Source organism: Furipterus horrens, unplaced genomic scaffold (assembly GCF_987537825.1).
Source record: "Furipterus horrens unplaced genomic scaffold, mFurHor1.1.pri manual_scaffold_2, whole genome shotgun sequence".
Classification (NCBI taxonomy): Eukaryota; Metazoa; Chordata; class Mammalia; order Chiroptera; family Furipteridae; genus Furipterus; species Furipterus horrens.
In genome coordinates, this window is record NW_028327172.1 from 48,494,165 (window position 1) to 48,514,361 (window position 20,197).

At 37.6% G+C, this 20,197-nt stretch overlaps 1 protein-coding gene across 1 annotated transcript in view; it reads left to right on the forward strand.

The window, feature by feature from the left end:
* The window catches only part of ACER3 (alkaline ceramidase 3), a 140,196-nt gene that overhangs the window by 71,323 nt on the left and 48,676 nt on the right, over positions 1 to 20,197 (forward strand). Inside the window, exon 2 of the mRNA XM_090267783.1 lies at positions 13,969 to 14,079. Coding sequence (XP_090123909.1) covers positions 13,969 to 14,079 — 111 coding nt within the window. The remainder of the gene's footprint in view (positions 1 to 13,968; positions 14,080 to 20,197) is intronic.

A 20,197-nucleotide genomic window follows, 5' to 3' on the forward strand; every position in this document is an offset into this window, starting at 1 on the left:
ATTACTGAGAAAAGTAATGAATCTTAAACTGAGAAATTCTCTGAGAGAACTAATTATGCAGATTATGTAAAATATGCAGTTTCCTCAATGTATATGACCAAAAATAACAACTTTATACATCATTAATGTTAAGTAGACCTTGGTTTGTATTAGAGAATTCTTAAAAGTTACTTAGTTTATCATTCATAAAAAATTACCCTGGCAGATAGTAATAAGTACTTTTCATCTAGAACTCCTTTAAATATAACAGACTAAGGAACTGTCACAGTTTGTGATTTGAGGACACAGGGAAGACAGAGGTGTACTTACCTCCTCTGAATGCACTCCAATTCATGTATTTTCATTCTTATTAAATATTTCATTGTTTTGCCAAGTACCCAAATTATCTATTTACATTTAAGTAACATATTATAAAATATGATAGTTGGATGAGTGGTTCTCCAAGAAGGAGAACAATATTTCTTTATAATAATTTATAAAACACAATTTGATCCTTATATCCCAAATTGTAGAAGCATCAGTACCTTTAAGAAAGACAGTATCTGACCCAAACTCTAACCTATTGAGTCAGGTTCTTGATTTTGACAATATACCCGGTGATTTTATGTATATTAAAATTTGAGAGATACTGTCCTGGACACTGAAGATGGTAATACAGGGTAACTAATATGTTAACACCTGCTGCAAAGGAGCTCATTGTTCAAAGGAGATAATACACAAGTAAGCCAATAGTTACTTTATTGTTATTGTTGAAGGGTCAACATAAGTTCCTTTCTAGAACCCAGGTTTCGCTGGAAGTAAAGTGAAAGAGAGGAAATAGAGGAACTATTAATGGAAATACTATTCATGCTGTCACAATGCTTATTAACTAGTGGCCAAGAGAGCGACAGAAAGAAGAAATACAGACCTACATATATGGATAGAGGCAGAAAGCTGCAGAATTATCCAGCTATTTCTGTTAATAAGTGAAGAGAAAGATTTGATTTTTGAGAGCATGTTTATGGATGAAAAATCTGAACAGACTGATGATAAGAGATTACTGAGGTCTACCAGCTGACCTGGAGATATGTAAAGAAAAAACATGCTTATTTTTGAAATCCACTGAGATTTATGGTTGTATCTTACATAGCAACTGCTCACAGATAAAGCACATTGATGGAGACAATACTAAGAAGCCTGATACAAAAAGATGACATTCCCAAGTTTACTTAACCAAACAAGAACAACATAAAGTGACCAGAAAAGGATACAGAGTGCACTTTCACTATCTACTCTATTTACTTACCAATAGTTAAAAGCCCTTGGCTCTTCATGGAGAAAAAAACAAGGACCCATTTCAGAACCCACAATATATTTTATATTTCATTGTATGAACACATGCATAATAAGTTGTACTTATATTTTTATTCACATGGGACTTGCTAAAATTAAATTATGTCCCACTCATCAATGTACTTAGTAGAGATCATGATGCTGTCATCAGATTTTTGCAAGCCACTTATTTTTATATATGCACACTTTCTACTATTGTATTATTTTTTTTTTAATTTTTTTATTTTGGTTTTTCAATTACAGTTGTCCCCTTTTCCCCCAATTTCTCTCCCCCACCCAACCCACCCCCTCTCCCACAATCATATCCCTCCCCGTTGTCCATGTCCATGAGTCTTTCATACAGGCTCTTTAATTAAACCCTTCCCTTACTTATCCCCCTTCTCTCCCTCTCCCCTCCCCCCTATTGACTGCTATTCTGCTCTTTGTTCTATTTAGTTCCTTTGTTTGTGTTGTTCTTTAGTTTCCTGTATTAGGTGATATCATATGGTATTTTTCTTTCTTTGCCTGGCTTATTTCACTAAGCATAATTCTCTCTAGTTCCATCCATGTTGTTGCAAATGGCAGGAGTTCCTTCTTTCTTTCTGCTACATAGTATTCCATTGTGTAAATGTACCACGGTTTTTTGATCCACTCATCTACAGATGGGCACTTAGGTTGTTTCCAGCACTTAGCTATTGTAAACAGTGCTGCAATGAACATAGGGGTGCATAAGTTCTTTTGAATTGGGGTTTCAAGATTCTTCGGGTATAATCCTAGTAGTGGAGTCATTGGTTCAAAAGGCAGTTCCATTTTTAATCTTTTGAGGTAATTCCATACTGTTCTCCATAGTGGCTGCACCAGTCTGCATTCCCACCAACAGTGCACTAGGGTTCCCGTTTCTCCACATCCTCGCCAGCACTTGTTGTTTGTTGATTTGTTGATGATGGCCATTCTGACTGGTGTAAAATGGTATCTCATTGTGGTTTTTATTTGCATCTCCCTGATGGCTAATGATGTTGAGCATTTTTTCATGTGTCTATGGACCTTCTGTATGTCCTCTTCGGAGAAGTGTTTGTTCAGGTCCCTTGCCCATTTTTTAATTGGGTTGTTTGTTTTCTTGATGTTGAGTCGTATCAGCTCTTTATATATTTTGGAAATCAGTCCCCTGTCTGTGATGTCATTGGCAAATATGTTTTCCCATATGGTTGGTTTCCTTTTCATCTTGCTGATGTTTTCTTTTGCTGAGCAGAAACTCTTCAGTTTGATGTAATCCCATTTATTTATTTTTTCCTTTATTTCTCTTGCTTTAGGAGATGTATCCGTGAAGAGATTGTTACGTGAGATATCTGATATTTTCTTGCCTATGTTTTCCTCTAGGACTTTTATGGTGTCACGGCTTACATTTAAGTCTTTGATCCATCTTGAGTTTATTCTCGTGTGTGGTGTAAGTTGGTGGTCTAGTTTCATTTTTTTGCAGGTCCCTATCCAGTTCTCCCAGCACCATTTGTTAAAGAGGCTCTTCTCACTCCATTTTATGTTCCTTCCTCCTTTATCAAAGATTAGTTGACCATAGAGGCCTGGGTTTATTTCTGGACTCTCTATTCTGTTCCACTGATCTATATGTCTGTTCTTATGCCAGTACCAGACTGTTTTGATTACAGTGGCTTTGTAGTATTGTTTGATATCTGGTGTTGTGATTCCTCCTGCTGTGTTCTTCTGTCTCAAGATTGCTTTTGCTATTCGGGGTCTTTTTTGGTTCCATATGAATTTATGGAGTATTTGTTCTAGGTCTGTGAAATATGTCATTGGTATTTTAATAGGGATTGCATTGAATTTGTAAATTGCTTTGGGTAGTATGGCCATTTTGATGATGTTGATTCTTCCCATCCAAGAACATGGTATTTGCTTCCATTTATTTGTTTCTTCCTTAATTTCTTTCTTCAATGTTATGTAATTTTCAGAGTACAGGTCTTTTATCTCTTTGGTTAAGTTTACTCCTAGGTACTTTATTTTTCTTGTTGCTATAGTAAATGGTATTTTCTTTTTTGTCTCTGTCTCTGCTATTTTATTGTTGGTGTACAGAAATGCCTTAGATTTCTGTATATTTATTTTGTACCCTGCGATTTTGCCAAATTCACTTATTATATTGAGTAGTCTTTTAGTGGAGTTTATAGGATTTTCTAGGTATACTATCATGTCATCTGCATATAATGAAAGTTTCACTTCCTCTTTCCCAATTTGGATGCCTTTTATTTCTTTTTCTTGTGTGATTGCTGTGGCTAGGACTTCCAACACTATGTTGAAAAGGAGTGGAGAGAGTGGACAACCTTGTCTAGTTCCTGAGTTCAGGGGGAATGCTTTTGGATTTTGTCCATTGAGTATGATGTTGGCCTCAGGCTTCTCATATATAGCCTTAATTATGTTAAGATATGCTCCCCTTATTCCCATTTTGCTGAGTGTTTTCATCATAAATGGGTGTTGTACTTTATCAAATGCTTTTTCTGCATCTATTGATATGATCATGTGATTTTTGTCTTTCATTCTGTTTAGGTGATGTATTATATTTATTGATTTGCGAATATTAAACCATCCTTGCATCCCTGGAATGAAGCCCACTTGATCATGATGTATGATCTTTTTGATGTATTGCTGGATCCTGTTTGCCAATATTTTATTTAGGATTTTAGCATCGATGTTCATCAGTGATATTGGCCTGTAGTTTTCTTTCTTTGTTGTGTCTTGACCTGGTTTGGGGATTAGGATAGTACTGGCTTCATAGAAAGAGTTTGGGATTTTCCCCTCTTCTTGGATTTTTTGGAACAGTTTGAGGAGGATAGGAGTTAGTTCTTCCCTGAATGTTTTGTAGAATTCGCCTGTGAAGCCATCCGGTCCAGGGCTTTTGTGTGCCGGGAGATTTTGGATTACTGTTTCAATTTCCCTTTTTGTTATTGGTTTGTTGAGACTTTCCACTTCTTCTTGATTTAGTTTTGGAAGGTTGTATGTTTCTAGAAATTTGTCCATTTCTTCTAGATTGTCAAATTTCTTGTCATACAGTTGTCTGAAGTAATTTCTAACTATCATTTGTATTTCTGAGGTATCAGTCGTGATTTCTCCTCTTTCATTTCTGATTTTGTTTATTTGTGTCTTCTCTCTTTTTTTCTTGATTAGACTGGCTAGAGGCTTGTCGATTTTGTTGATTTTTTCGAAGAACCAGCTCCTAGTTTTGTTGATCTTTTGGATTGTTTGTTTAGTCTCTATGTCATTTAGTTCTGCTCTGATCTTGATGATTTCCTTCCTTCTTCTTGCCCTAGGCTTTGTTTGTTGTTGTTGTTCTAGTTCTTGTAGCATTGTAGTTAGGTTTTTTATTTGAGATTCTTCTAGCCTTTTCAGATATGCCTGTATTGGTATAAACTTCCCTCTCAGGACTGCTTTTGCTGTGTCCCACAGGTTTTGGGTTGTTGTGTGCTCATTATCATTAGTTTCTAGAAATTTCTTGATTTCTTCTTTGATGTCATTGTTAACCCATTCATTATTTAATAGCATGTTATTCAATCTCCATGAGTTTGGGTGTTTTTGATTTTTTTCTCTGAGGTTGATTTCTAGTTTCAGGGCATTGTGATCTGAAAAGATGCTTGATATGATTTCAATTTTCTTGAATTTGTTGAGGCTTGTTTTGTGACCTATCATGTGGTCTATCTTTGAAAATGTCCTATGTGCACTTGAAAAGAATGTATATTTTGCTTCTTTGGGGTGAAAAGTTCTATATATATCAGTTAGATCCATGTGGTTTAGTGTGTTGTTCAATGCCTGTATATCCTTGGTGTTTCTTTGCTTTGATGATCTGTCTATTGTTGATAATGGAGTGTTGAAGTCCCCTACTATGAGTATGTTGTTGTTGATATCCTTTTTGTGGTCTTCTAGTATTTGCTTTATGTATTTGGGTGCTCCTATGTTGGGTGCATATATGTTTATCAAAGTCATATCTTCTTGATGGATTGTTCCTTTAAGTATTATGAAGTGTCCTTCTTTGTCTCTTTTTATTGTCCTTGCTTTGAAATCCATTTTGTCTGATATGAGAACTGCTACCGCGGCTTTTTTTTCCGGTCCGTTTGCTTGGAATATTTTTTTATATCCCTTTACTTTCAGTCTGTGTAAATCTTTTGTTTTGAGGTGTGTTTCTTGTAGACAGCAAATATGTGGGTCCTGTTTTCTTATCCATTCCGTTACCCTATGTCTTTTAATTGGAGCATTTAATCCATTTACATTTAAGGTTATTATTGACGTGTATTTATTCATTTCCCTTTGTACCTCTGTTCCTCTCCTCTCTTGTTTTTTTCTTCTTTTTTTCTTAGAACAGTCCCTTTAGCATCTCTTGCAATGCTGGTTTGGTGGAGATGTATTCTTTCAGTCTTCCTTTGTCTGAGAAACTCCTTATTTCACCTTATATTTTGAATGAGAGCCTTGCTGGGTAGAGTATTCTTGGTTGTAGGCCTTTGTTTTTCATTGCTTGAAATATTTTTGACCATTCCCTTCTGGCTTGTAATGTTTCTGTTGAGAAATCAGTTGATAGCCTTATCGGAGCTCCTTTGTATGTTATTTGCTGCTTTTCTCTTGCTGCTTTTAGGATTCTCTCTTTGTCTTGGAATGTTGCCATTGTAACTATGATGTGCCTTGGAGTGGGTTTTTGGGGGTTCCTCTTGATTGGAACTCTCAGTGCTTCTTGGACTTGCATAGCTTTTCCTCTCATCAGGTTCGGAAAATTTTCTGTCACTATTTCTCCTATCAGATTTTCAATTCCATGTTCCTTTTCTTCTCCCTCTCGTATTCCGATGATCCTTAAATTATTTTTCCTAATGCTATCCTGTAATTCCCTTACATCTTGTTCATATTTTTTCAATCGTTTTTCATTTTGCTGTATTGTCTGGGAGTTTTTCTCTACATTATCTTCTAACTTACTAATCCGATCCTCTGCTTCGTTAAGTCTGCTTTTGACTGATTCTACTGTGTTTTTCAGTTCAGAGATTGTATTCTTAAGTTCTTCCTGGTTCCTGTTAACAATTTCTATGTCTTTTTTTATGCTGGTGTAGTTCTCTGCCAGTTCCCTGTAATTTTCTTGGGGCTGCTGGTAACTTCCTTGAAGGTTGTCATAGTTGATTTTAAGGATGTCGAGTATATTGAGCTTCTTTACCACCATTGTTTTGAATTCCATGTCTGACATTTGGGCTATGTCTATTTCGTCTATCTCTCTTTCTGAGGATTCCTCTTTTCTTTTCATTGAGGGGTTATTTTTGCGTCTTACCATGTTGGATTCTTTTTGTTTTTATTTATTTATTTATTTTGGGGGGGGTAGTCTGCTTTGACTTCCCTCCTTTGTGGTGTAATATTCTTTATCGAAGGTCTGGGAGTTTCAGTGGTGCAGTCTCTTTGATATCCTGAGCCTGATGGTCTTGAGTTACCCTTTATGTCGTTTGTTTATGCTGTTCGGTTATATTTCAGATGTTCTTTGATAGGATCTTCCTTCTGGCTACTTGGTTGAGAGTCACTCTATCTGCTTTGTCTTGAGTTCTTTTGTGGATATGCTGTTAAAGACATAAACACACAGCCCAGGCAGGAGACCCACACCCTCAGAAAGTATCCCCCACTCTATCCTGCTATCGTTAGCCAACTAGCCCATATTAATATAAATGTAAAGAGATTTGAGCTTTTATACTATAAGAAGAATAGATAAGAGTTGTTTTGGGGGAGGAAAAATATAATTTTTGATAGAGGGGTTGATAAATTAATAATAGTTGAGACTGTGCAAGCCAGTTAGTAATATTTACATTGTATGTTAATAAAAATAGAAGAAAAGGATAGAAAAATACATAGTATAGTAAGAAAGTGGGATTGTAATTATAATATATTATTTAGAGTGATAGGGGGGCTAAGCTAGACACACAAACGAATAAACCACGATTAAAGAGAAAGGATGAGAAGGAGAGGTTATATGCAACACGTTAGAGATTAAGTTTGTTATTATTGGAAGAGGTGAAGGAAAAACACCCCCCCAAAAAATCCCCAAGAAAATAGAAGAAAGAAAAGAAGAGAGAAAGAGAAGAAAATAAAAAATTTACCACAAAACCCCCCCCTAAAAAAAACCCCAAAAGGGAAGAAAGAAAGGAACAAAGAAAGATAGAAAAGAAAGAATAAAGAGAAAGAAAGAAAGAAAAAAGAGAGAAAAATTAAAAAAATATATATATATATATACCCCCCAAAAACCCCCCAAAAAAACCCCAGGAAAAGAATAAAGAAAGAAGGAAAGAAAAATAATTAAGAAGAAAGAAAGAACAAAGGAGAAAAAATTTGGGAGAAAAAATTTGGAAAAAAAAAATCGATGTTTTTACTCCGTTTTAGCCTTGGTGTGTTGCCTTCTTTTTCTGGGTCTGCAGCTGGTCTAGTGTGGCAGGTCAGAGGTTCTTGTTTTTTGCAGGACTGGTGTGCGCCCCCGGTTGCCGCTATGGTGCGCGCCCCCGGTTGCCGCTATGGTGCGCGCCCGCGGTTGCCGGCACGCCGCGCTCCCTTGCTGCTTGCTGGAGCCAGTTGAGGTGCCCTTGCGCGCAAGCCCGTGTGCTCTCGGGCGGCCCGAGAGTTTGCCCCGTGGTTGGAGCCCACTACTGCCGGGCCGCGGCGGTTCCCAGTTCGCGCCGAGGTGTCCCTGCCCGCGCGGGCGGCCCGAGCTCTTTCCCCGGGATTGGCTCCTGCTTTCGCTGGGCCGCGGCGGTTCCCCGTTCGCGCCGAGGTGTCCCTGCCCGCGCGGGCGGCCCGAGCGCTTTCCCCGGGATTCGCTCCTGCTTTCGCTGGGCCGCGGCGGTTCCCCGTTCGCGCCGAGGTGTCCCTGCCCGCCGAGGTGTCCCTGCCCGCGCAGGCGGCCCGAGCGCTTTCCCCGGGATTGGCTCCTGCTTTCCCTGGGCCGCGGCGGTTCCCCGTTCGCGCCGAGGTGTCCCTGCCCGCCGAGGTGACCCTGCCCGCGCGGGCGGCCCGAGCGCTTTCCCCGGGATTGGCTCCTGCTTTCCTTGGGCCGCGGCGGTTCCCCAGTCGCGCCGAGGTGTCCCTGCCCGCGCGGGCGGCCCGAGCGCTTTCCCCGGGATTGGCTCCTACTTTCTCTGGGCCGCGGCGGTTCCCCGTTCGCGCCGAGGTGTCCCTGCCCGCTCGGGCGGCCCGAGCGCTTTCCCCGGGATTGGCTCCTGCCTTCGCTGGGCCGCGGCGGTTCCGCGTTCGTGCCGAGGTGTCCCTGCCCGCGCGGGCGGCCCGAGAGCTTTCCCCGGGATTGGCGCCAACTGACCCCGGGCTGAGGTGCTTTTGCGCTCGCGCGCCGCCCCGTGCCTTCAGTCCCGCTGAGCCGAGCTCCGGGAGTTGGTCTCTCGCCTCTTAGGGCAGGGCCAGGGACACTTGTGCTCAGTGGAATCGAGCGTCCGTGGGTCGCCGCCTCCCGCTGTTCCCGTGCTGCAGCTGCCCACCTTCCCTCACCCATCTGGGCGGGCACAAACAGAGCCTGCGCTAGTGGTCTGCTTTCTGGCCTGGGGCCCTGCGCCCACGGGAGCTGTCTAGGGGTGTCTGTGCACAGTCCTCTGCGTGTTCAGTGGGCCCTCCCTGTGCCCGTTGGGGCACTGATCTTATGTCCGTTGGCTAGTGTCCGAGGGACGCCTGGACTCACGGCCCCGCGCACCTGGGCCAGTGAATGAGAGCACTTCCCTATGTGCGCCCCCGCGACCCAATGGTAGGGTTGAGGAGTGGATGAGCAGGCCTCTGCGCCTGGGCTCCTCCAGAACGGCCTACCACCCCCAAACTTTCCTCCCGTCTCCACCGTCCACTAGAGAAAAATATAAAGGAGAATTATGTTCTCACTTGCCCGGCAGCACGCTGTCTCCTGTCCTTCAGCGCCAATGCCACTTGGTCGAGTCCGTCTCTGCCAGCGGGCAGAGATCCGCTCTCCGCCTGACTCCTCTCTGGGGTAGCCTGTGGTCGCCAAAAATCCTTTGTGTGCTTCCTGCCACAGCTCGGGCAGCCGCCCCAGTCAGGAATCCCGTTTCGTCCCCTTTTTCTCCGCTATCCTCACTAAACAGGTTGTTCCCAGATGGATTTTCTCTAATCCAGCAGTGCCTTGGCTCAACTCCCGCCAATGTCCAGCTGCTCACTGAGATGTTCTGTCTGCAATTAGACCAAACTGCAGACGGGTCTCCGGAGCCTAAAACCGCAACCTCTCCTCACTCCTCCGCCATCTTACCTCCCCAGAATGCATATATTTAAAGTGTACAAATTAAGTTTTGGCATATATATACAGTAGTCCCTCTACATCTTGGTTCCCTTATCATGGCCTCACTGTAATGCAGGATTTTAAAAAATATTTAATTATTTATTGCGGATTTTTCGCTATATCGCAGGATTTTGCAGTACTGTATACGTATGTTGTTAAAGTTATGTAGGTTTAAGAGTGTAGAATATGTTTAAGAACATAAGTAGTGTTTATAAAAGTGTGGGAAAGGTTAATAAGGGACTGGGAACAGTTTATAAGTGTGTGGGAAGGGTTTATAAAGCCTTAAAATATATATACATATTAAAATAAATGTAAGGTTCCTACTTCGCGGATTTTCACCTATTGTGGCGGGCGGTCTAGAGCGTAATACCCGCGATAAGTGAGGGAATATTGTACTCATGTTGAACCATTATCGCAATCAGGATAGTGAACATATGTATCATATTCAAGTTTTCTCATGTCCCTTCTGCATGCCACTGTTTCCTCTTCCCAAGCCCTACCCCACAACCACGTATCTGTTTTTTGACGTTATAGGTTAGTTTGTTTTTCTAGACTTTGATATGAACTGTTTTAATCTATCTGTCAATTCTGACATCTGTGTTCATTATGGATTGGTTTCTGTTGATTATTTTTCTCATTATGGGTGTGTTTTTTCCTTCTTTGGATGCCTGATAATCTTTGATTGGATGCCAGATATTGTGTTTTTTACCTTATCTGGTGCTCCAGTGAACATAGGGGTACAGATCTTTGAGATCCTGTTTTCATTTTCTTTGGATATATACCAAAAGGTGGTATTACTTGATCAGATTTTTAATTTTTAACTTTTTGAGAAACCTCCATATTGTTTTCCATAGATCCTGTACCACTTTACATTCCCATTAACAATGAACAGTGATTCCCCTTTCTCCACACCCTTGCCAACACTTGTTGTCTCTTGTCTTTTTGATGATAGCCATTTTTGATTTGCATTTCCCTGATGACTAGTGATATTGAGCATCTTTCATGTATCTTTGGGCATCTGTGTCTTTGGAAAAATGGGTATTTAGATCCTCTGTCAGTTTTTAAGTGGATTGCTTTCTTTCTTTTGAGTTGGATATTAACAACTTATCAGGCAATTTGCAAATATTTTTCCCTCATTCTGTAGGTTGACTTTCATTTTGTTGATTATTTCTTCTAATATGCAAAAGGTTTTATTTTTTGTGTGTGTGTGTGATATAGTCCCACTTATTTATTTTTGTTCTTGTTGCTTGTGCTTTTGGTAATATATCCAAAAATTATTGCCAGGACCAGTGTTAAGGAGCTTTTCCCCTGTATTATTTTCTAAGAGTTTTACAGTTTCAGTTCTTATGCTTAAGTCTTAAACCACTTTGAGTTCATTTTTATGAGTATTGTAAGATAAGAGGTCCAGTTTCATTCTTCTGCATGTGGTTATCCTATTTTTCCTGCACCATTTATTGACGAGACTATCCTTTCTTCATTGAGTGCTTTTGGTTCCCGCATCAAATATTAGTTGACCATATATGCTCTTGATTTATTTCCAGTCATGGATGCATCTGTTTTTTGTTTTTTGTCTTTGGTTTTGATTTTGTGCCATTGCCATAGTGTTTTGATTATTATACCTTTGTAGTATAGTTTGAAACCAGGAAGTTGTGAAACCTCTGGCTTTGTTCTTCTTTCTCAGGATTTCTTTAGCTAATCGGGTTTTTTTGTGGCTCCATGTAAATTTTAGGATATTTTTCTATTTCTATGAAAAATACCTTTGGAATTTTGAAAGGTATTTCATTGAATCTGTAGTTGGCTTTGGGTAGTTTGGACAATTTAAAAATATTAATTCTTTCAATCTGTGAACATGGGATATCAAAGTCTTGTGGTCTTCAGTATACAGATCTGTCACCTCCTTAGTGAAATATTAAATTTATTAGTATTTTATTGTTTTTCAGGATATTGTGAATAGCAGTGTTTTCTTTCTTTCTTCTTCAGATGTTTTTACAGTTATTGTATAGAAACAGCTGTGATCTGCATGTTGATTTTGTATCCTACAATTTTACTGAATTTGTTGATTAGTTCTAGCAGTTTTTGTTGGAGTCTTAAGTTTGCTATGTAGTAAGATCATGTCGTCTGCAAACAAAGACAGCTTGGATGCTTTTTATTTCCTTTTCTTGCCTTATTAATCTGGCTAGCATTTCTAGTACTGTGTTGAATAGGAATAGTGGGAGGAAGTCAGGACCCCTGTCTTGTTCCTAATGTTAGAAGAAAATTTTTCAACCCTTCACTCTGAAGTATAATGTTGCCTGTGGGTTTGTTATATATGGGCTTTGTTGTGTTAGGTGTGTTCCTTTCATACCCAGTTTGTTGAGCATTGTTATCAAAAGTGGATGTTTTATTTTGTCAGATGCTTTTCCTGCATCTGTTGAGATTAATTTTATTAATGTGTGTATCACATTTATTGATTTCCATAGTTGAACCATCCTTGTATCACAGAGATCATGGTTTATGATCCTTTTATTGTGTTGTTTAATTCTATTTGTTAACATCTTGTTGAGAATTTTTGCATCTACATTTATTAGGGATATTAGCCTGTAATTCTTGTATCCTTATCTGGCTTTGGTCTAATGGTATTGCTGGCTTTATTAAAATGAGTTTGGAAATATTCCCCCTTGCTCTCTTTTGGTTTTCACTTCACTTTGAGTCTACGTGTTTCCTTAAAGCTGAAGTGAATCTCCTGGAGAATTTAATCCAGTTACATTTGGAGTAATTATTAATAGGTTAGGATTTACTAATGCCTACTGAGGACTACTAATGCCTTTCTTGCTGTTTTATAGTTCCCTATTCCTTTCTTCATCTCCTGGTGCTTTTCTTTGTGAATTGATGATTTTCTATAGTGGTATGCTTTGATTTGCTTCTCTAAATTTTTTGTGTTATCTACTGTAGTTTTTTGTTGCTTCATGGTTATCATGTTGCTTACATGATAACTTAACTCCCCATACTAAAATTCTAGCCTTTATACTCCCCTTTTAGGCTTCCAATATCACAGCTTACCTGTTTTCTACTGTGTATTAATTAACAAATTATTGTAAGCTCTAGTTATTTTAAATAATTTTTTCTTTTACCTTTATACTAGAGTGATTAATACACCATCATATTACAGTATTAGAATGTTCTGAATTTGACTGTATATTTACCTATACCAGTGTGTTGTATATTTTCATGTTCCGAAGCAGCGTTCTTTCAAATCAGCGTGATGATCCTTGTTTTTTATGTGTTTATAGCTATAACTTTTCCCTTTAGCACCGCTTTTGTTGTGTTCTATTAATGTTCTGTTGTGTATTCATTTTAATTCATCTCTAAGTATTTTCTAGTTTTTCTTATGATTTCTTCTTTGATCAGTTGGTTGTTTAAAAAATGTGTTAATTCTCATAATTTGTGAAAATTTCCAGTTTTCCTCCTGTTATTTATTTCTTACTTCATTCTATTGTGCCTAGAGGAGATACTTTATATGATACCTATCTTTTTAAGTCTTTTGTGACTTAATTTATAGTCTAACATATGGTCTGTCCTGGAAAATATCCCATATGTACTTGAGAAGAATGTATACGCTGTTATTGTAGGGTAGTGTTCTGTATATCTTGACATCAGCATCAATGTTGAAAAATCATTTATTTGGAATTTTGAATATATTGTGCCACTTATTCTTCCCAGAATCAATTTATAAAATAGTTTAGCCATTTCCTTCCCCATTTTACTATTTATTTCTGCTATTGGTGTGTTTTTTTTTAATTGTTTCTTTGCTATATTCGTGGTTGAGCTCTGTTTTTGTAAAGACAAGAACAAAGATCAGATTAAGGTTCATTGCCTTTCATGCTTTACTAGGAACATAGAAACTAAAAATATTACCACAAAAATGACATTTTAAAAAGAAATGCAAAACATGAACCCTAATTTGTTGCTATTAACTCAGTAGACAAAAGTAACGCAAGCCTGTATTTTATCTTGTCGTGCTGTATCCGTGGACCAGTCTTTCAGTGGCATTGATGTAGGCTGCCTTCTCCAACTCATTTTCTGCTGTATCTCTGAGGTTTTTTTCTGAGATACTTCTTTTTACCTTCAGAATTTAGAATTTTCTTTAGTGGATGTTCAGGTTGACAATTCTTAGTTTCCTTTGTCTGAAAGTATCTTTATGTTACTTGCATTTTTAAAAGAAATTCTTGTTGAATAGAGAATTTTCTGTTAGCACCTTGTAAATACCTTTTCACCATCTTTCTGAGAAGTTATCTGTTTAATTTTTGTTGAGGGCCAAGTGTATATATCTTCATTTAAAGCAGTATTGCTTAACCTAATTATCTTCTCGTGTTTTTCTCTTATAGGGAATACAGTGAGTAACCTGATTATGATTATACCTCCAATTTTTGGTGCAATTCAGAGTGTTAGAGATGGACTGGAAAAGCGCTACATTGCTTCTTATTTAGCACTCACAGGTATGTATAACACTTCATCTAAAACATGATGTTTACAGGCTGTTTTTCTCACTCATTCTTAATATTGGTTCTCCATTTTGTGTTATTACATAACTTGAATATTTTCTGAAACTTCTGAAATAAACCCATTTTTAAAAAATCACAAACTTTTTTAAGCATACAGAAAAGACTGGAGATAATATAACAGATAATATACCCCTGTATCTTATCATCAAGCCTTGTTGTATCTTAACACTTGGCAATATTTGTTTCAGATCTTACTTTCTTAAAGAAATAAACTACAAACTATAAATAAAATTGGAGCTTCTTTTATTTTCCTACCTGATTTTAATCCCCTCATTTTCCCACATACTTGTATTTATACTACATATATATGTATTGGTGAAAGTATATATAGTATGGTTCGCATATGTTTAGATATTTTGTAAAGAACACTGTACTGTATCTAACCTTCTGCAATTTCCATATATTCCTCTACTTTTTGTGAGGCAAGGGCTGTGTCTTAGTTACCTTTGAATCCCTATTAGTTGGCGATTTAGTGGTCCTCAATAAATGTTGGATAGATGTATGTGAACTTTCTCATAGCTTGAGTTAGGGACTACAGAAAATAAAATTTTTTGATTCCTATTTTATGTTAGGTACATGCTAGGTAATTCTCAAGCAATCTTTCATGATAAACGTTGTTATTCTTATTTTGCAGATGAGGCAATTGAGTCTCAAAGAGATTTAAGCAACTTGCTCAAGTTGATAAGTAGTAAGTGACAGACCTGGGGTTCTAGTTAAGGTCTGACTCCAAAGCCATTGTACACTCTCTTTCCACAATGTGGTTAGTCAAAATAAGTATGTACTAGAACATATTTTTATTCTGTTGTAACCTTGAAAACTTTGGTAGCATACCAAAGTATTTGAATCAAGAGGTTCCAACTTAGTGACATTCTATTGTATGCTTGAGAGACTCTTAAAACTAAAGTGCTGTGAATATGAACATTTAATTAGAAGATGCAGATGGGTCTGACCTCTATGCCAATACTATTACTATTTTGACTGCCTTAGTTTTCTCTTCAGCCATAGCCATGGAGGAAAACTTGTCCCTGTTACTAGAGTTTTGGAAAGCTCTGGATAATTCCTATAAATGTGAATTTTATTTTAACTTTGATAATTCAGTCTTTTCAAGGGAAACATTATATAAAATGTTGGCTAAGGGTCAACCTTATATTAATTAAATGTTTTAGTCTCCATGTCATTGGATCAATCAATTTGCATACAAGAGGAAAAAAGAAAACTGTTTAGATTCAAGGATTGCCAGAATTTCTTATTTGTGTAATTTAAGGATCAATGAATATTGTTTTATTTTCACATATTTCACATTAGCTCCATTGGCTTAAATAGCTCACCTTCCCCGTTCTTGGATTTTTTATTTGTGTCAATTTGGATAACATTTCGGAAAATATATGCCTGTTGGTAAATTATCCTGTAATGCTGAAAATTGGTTTACTGTGCTAAATTTCACCCGTTTTCTTCAGCCAGTCATGCCTCTTTTCAGTTCAGCCATTTTTCCTTTAAAGAAATGACCAATTTGAAAATCTATATTTCTTGTCAGGTTGGGCCTAATCTGGAGTCTCTGCCTTATTATCCTCATTGTCCACAACTCCACCACATGTACATTACACTTTAGCTTTGTCCAACTACTTGCTGCTTTTAGTAACATATATGTTTACATCTCTGATGTTAACTAGTAAGCTCACCATGTTTGTCATTCAAGATTCAGCTGAGGTGTTATTTCCTCTAGAAAGCTTTTCTTTAAACCATCTTCAGCCCCCTGATAGAATTAGATGATCCTTCTCTGCACTCCCAGTCAATACAATGTGCATCTCTATTGCTGCACTTAATACAGCATATTATAATTATCTGTTTACTTTCCCCTAATATTCTTTAGTAGTTAAGGGGAAAAGTGGCAGAATATGAGGTTGGAGAGATTTAAGCAGAGGCCAGATCATACGGGTCCTTACCATAGGCTACAGTATGTATACAATTTATAAATAAATATACATTTATGGGGTTGCTAAAAAAATTTTTTTGCTATCAAAGTTGGAAGGCTACTCCTGTAGACATTACTCTGCCTTGTAACCAGAGTGATGTATTTTAGAATGCAAAACTGGTCATGTTAATCCCTGTATGTATATGTATACAGTCGGCCCTCTGTATCCACGGGGGATTGGTTCCAGGACTCCCCTTAGATACCAAAATCTGAGGATGCTTAAGTTCCCTAATATAAAATGACATTACTATTTGCATATAACCTATGCACATCTTCCTGTGTACTTTTTTTTTCAATTGCAGTTTGTCTTTAACATTATTTTATATTGATTTCAGGTGTACAGCACGGTAGTCAGTCACACATCTCATTAAGTATTCCCCCCTTAACCCTCCAGCACCCACTTGACACCACACATAGTCATGACAACACTATTGACTGTACTCCCCGTGCTGTACCCCACATCTCTGTGACTATTCTGTAACTACCAATTTGTACTTCTTAATCCCTTCACCCACTTCTCCAACCCCTCTCCTCTCCAGCATCCACCAGTCGGTTCTGTGTCTCTGTGTTTGTTCGTTTAGATTCCATGTGTAAGTGAAATCATAGGACATTTGTCTTTCTCTGACATATTCACTGAGCATAATACTCTCTAAATCCATCCATGCTGTCACAAATGGTAAAATTTCATTTTTTATGGCCGAGTAATATTCCATTATACATACATACCACAGTTTTTTTTTAATCTACTCGTCTACTGATGGACACTTGGGTTGCTTCTATATCTAGGCTACTATAAATAAAGCTGCAATTAACATAGGGGTGCATATATTCTTTCCAATTAGTTTTTTTGTGTTTCTTCAGATAAATACCCAGAAGTGGAATTGCTGGGTCATAAGGTGGTTCCATTTTTAATTTTTTTAGGAACCTCCATACTGTTTTTCATAATGGCTGCACCAATCTTTATTCCAATCAACAGTGCACAAGGGTTCCCTTTTCTCCACATCCTCGCCAACACCTGTCATTTGTGGAATAATTGATGATAGCCATTTTGACAGGTATGAGGTGAAGTCTCATTTTGGCTTTAATTCCATTTCTCTGACAGCGGTGTTGAGCATCTTTTCATGTCTTGCCCATTTGTATGCCTCTTGGGAAAAGTGTCTATTCAGTCCTCTGTCTGTTTATTAATTGGATTGGTTTTATTTGTTTTTTTTTGTTTTGGTGTTGAGTAGTATGAATTTTTAATAAATTCTGGATATTAATCCCTTATATGTATCATTGACAAATATTTTCTTCTGTTCAGAAAATGGTCTTTTTGTTCTGTCCATGGTTCCCTTTCCTGTGCAAAAACATTGGTTCGATATAGTCCCATTTATTTTGTTTCTTTTGTTTCCCTCGCCAAGGAGATATAGCAGAAAAAATATTGCTAAGAAAAATGTCAGAGATTTTACTGCCAATGTTTTCTTTTAGTTTTATGGTTTCAAGTCTTACATTTAAGTCTTTGATCCATTTTGAAGTTTATTTTTGTATATGGTGCAAGGTGGTCTAGTTTCATGTTTTTTCATGTATCTGTCCAATTTTCCCAGCACCAATTATTGAATAAATTGTTTTTACCCCAGTTCTCCTGCATACTTTAAATCATTTCTAGATTACAGTCATACCTCAAGATACTGTATCTTCACAATAAAGCAAGTATCATAATAAAGCAAGTCACATGAATTTTTTGGTTTCTCAGTGCAATATATAAAAGTTATGTTCACACTGTGCTGTAGTCTATTAAGAGTGCAATAACATTATGTCAAAAAACAATGTATATACCTTAATTTAAAAATACTTTATTGCTAAAAAAATGCTAACCATTGTCTGAACCTTCAATGAGTTGTAATCTTTGCTGGTGGAGGGTTTTACCTTCAATTTGTAAAAAATGCAATGTCTGTTAAGGGCAATAAAGTGAAGTACAATGAAACGAGGTGTGCCTGTACATAAATGTTCACAAAGCAGCATTATTCGTAATAGCCAAAATGTGAGAAAATCCTAAATGTTTCTCTTAGGCAGCTGAAGCTGTCATAACAAAATACCATAGACTGCATGGCTTGAACAACAGACATTTATTTTGTTACAGGTGCTGGTATGGTCAGTTCTTATTGAGAGCCCTTTTCTTAGCTTGTAGATGACCACATTTCCTCTGTGTCTTTCATGGCCTATTTTTGGTTCATGCAGGTGGAGAGAGAGAGAGGTCCTCTCTCTTCCTCTTATTAAGGACACTAATCCCATCATGGGGCCCTACCCTCATGACCTCATCTAAACCTAATTACCTCCCAAAGGCCCCACCCCCAAACACTATCATTTCGGAGGTTAGGGCTTCAACATATGAATTAGGGGGGACAAAGACATACAATTTATAACAATGTCCATCAACTAGTGAATGGATAAATAAAATGTAGTATGTCCATACAATGAAATATTATTCATCCGTAAAAGGAATGAGTTATCAATACATGCTAGAACATAAATGAACCTTGAAAGTATTATGCTAAGTGAAAGAAAGCAGACAGAAAAGATCACCTATTATATGATTCCACTTATATGAAAAGTTCAGAACAGGCAAATCTGTAAAGGCAGAAAGTAAGTTAGTGGTTGTCTAGGGCTGAGGAGAGGGTAGATTTCAGGAGAAATAGAGTGACTACTAATTGGTGTTAGGTTTCTCTTTGGGGTGTTGAAATGTTTTAAAATTAGGTAATGATGGTTGCACAACTTTATGAACATATTAAAAACAATTGAATTGTGCATTTTAAATTAATTTTGTAGTATGTGAATTATGTCTCAATCAAGATGATAAACTAACAAATATTGGTGGTTTGCTTTAAAGTGGCAAAATATAAAGTATTGTGTGGAGGAAGGTGATGCTGTTCTATTACATTACTTTGCATTCTAAATGGCTTGTTGAAAAGCAATAAACTTTAGAGAGCTCTAAAAAAAAGTTAGACTTTTAATACTCTATATGTAAGTAGTACCAAGAGAACATATGAAAATGTTTGATGCCTTGAGTGAGGCATAATTTAGTGGCCAGTCTCCCTTTCATGATGAGTACTCATCCCACTTTATTTTTATTTTTTTACTTCATAGTATATTGTGACTTTAAATAATTCACAGGGTTTATTTTTCCCCCTTCCATTAATTTATCTACCTTTGCACCTTCTAATTTCTCCTTTTGAAAAAAGACACCAACCATCCTGCTTCCTCATTTCTTTATTAAACAAGTATAATAACTTTTTACTTCTTGGCTCATTTTGAGCAGTAAAAATAGTCATGTATATAGAGATTTTTTTTTAAAAGCAGGAGTAACCAAGAGTTTGAAATTTTTCTCAAGTGGCTTTGTACAAATCATCTTTTTAAGTATATTTTATTAATGAATCTGTTAGAGTTGTCCCAGTTTCTTTTGCCTTTGCTCCCCTTCCCACAGTACTCGCCTTCCCACCAGCAATCCCACCTCCCTTAGTTCATGTCCATGGGTCGTGCATGTAAGTTCTTTGGCTTCACCCTTTCCTGTACTATTATTAACATCCTCTGTCCATTTTGTACCTACTAATTATGCTTCTTAATCCCTTCCCCGTTTCCAGCTGATAACCCTCCAAATGACCCCCATACCTGTTATTCTGTTCCTATTCTGGTTGTTTGCTTAGTTTGTTTTTGTTTTTATTTTTAGATTCAGTTGTTGATAGTTGTGAGTTTGTTGTCATTTTAATGTTCATAGTTTTAATCTTCTTTTTCTTAAATAGGTCCCTTTAACATTTTATGTAATAATGGCTTGGTGAGGATAAACTCCTTTAGCTTTACCTTGTCTGGGATGTACTTTATCTGCCCTTCCATTCTAAATGATAGCTTTGCTGGACAGAGTAATCTTGGTTGTGGGTCCTTGCTTTTCATTACTTTGAATACTTCTTGCCAGTCCTTTTTTGCCTGCAAAGTTTCTTTTGAGAAATCAGCTGAGAGTCTTATAGGCACCCCTTTGTAGGTAACTTTGCTTTTCTCTTGCTGTTTTTAAGATTCTCTCTTTATCTTGAACCTTTGGCATTTTAATTA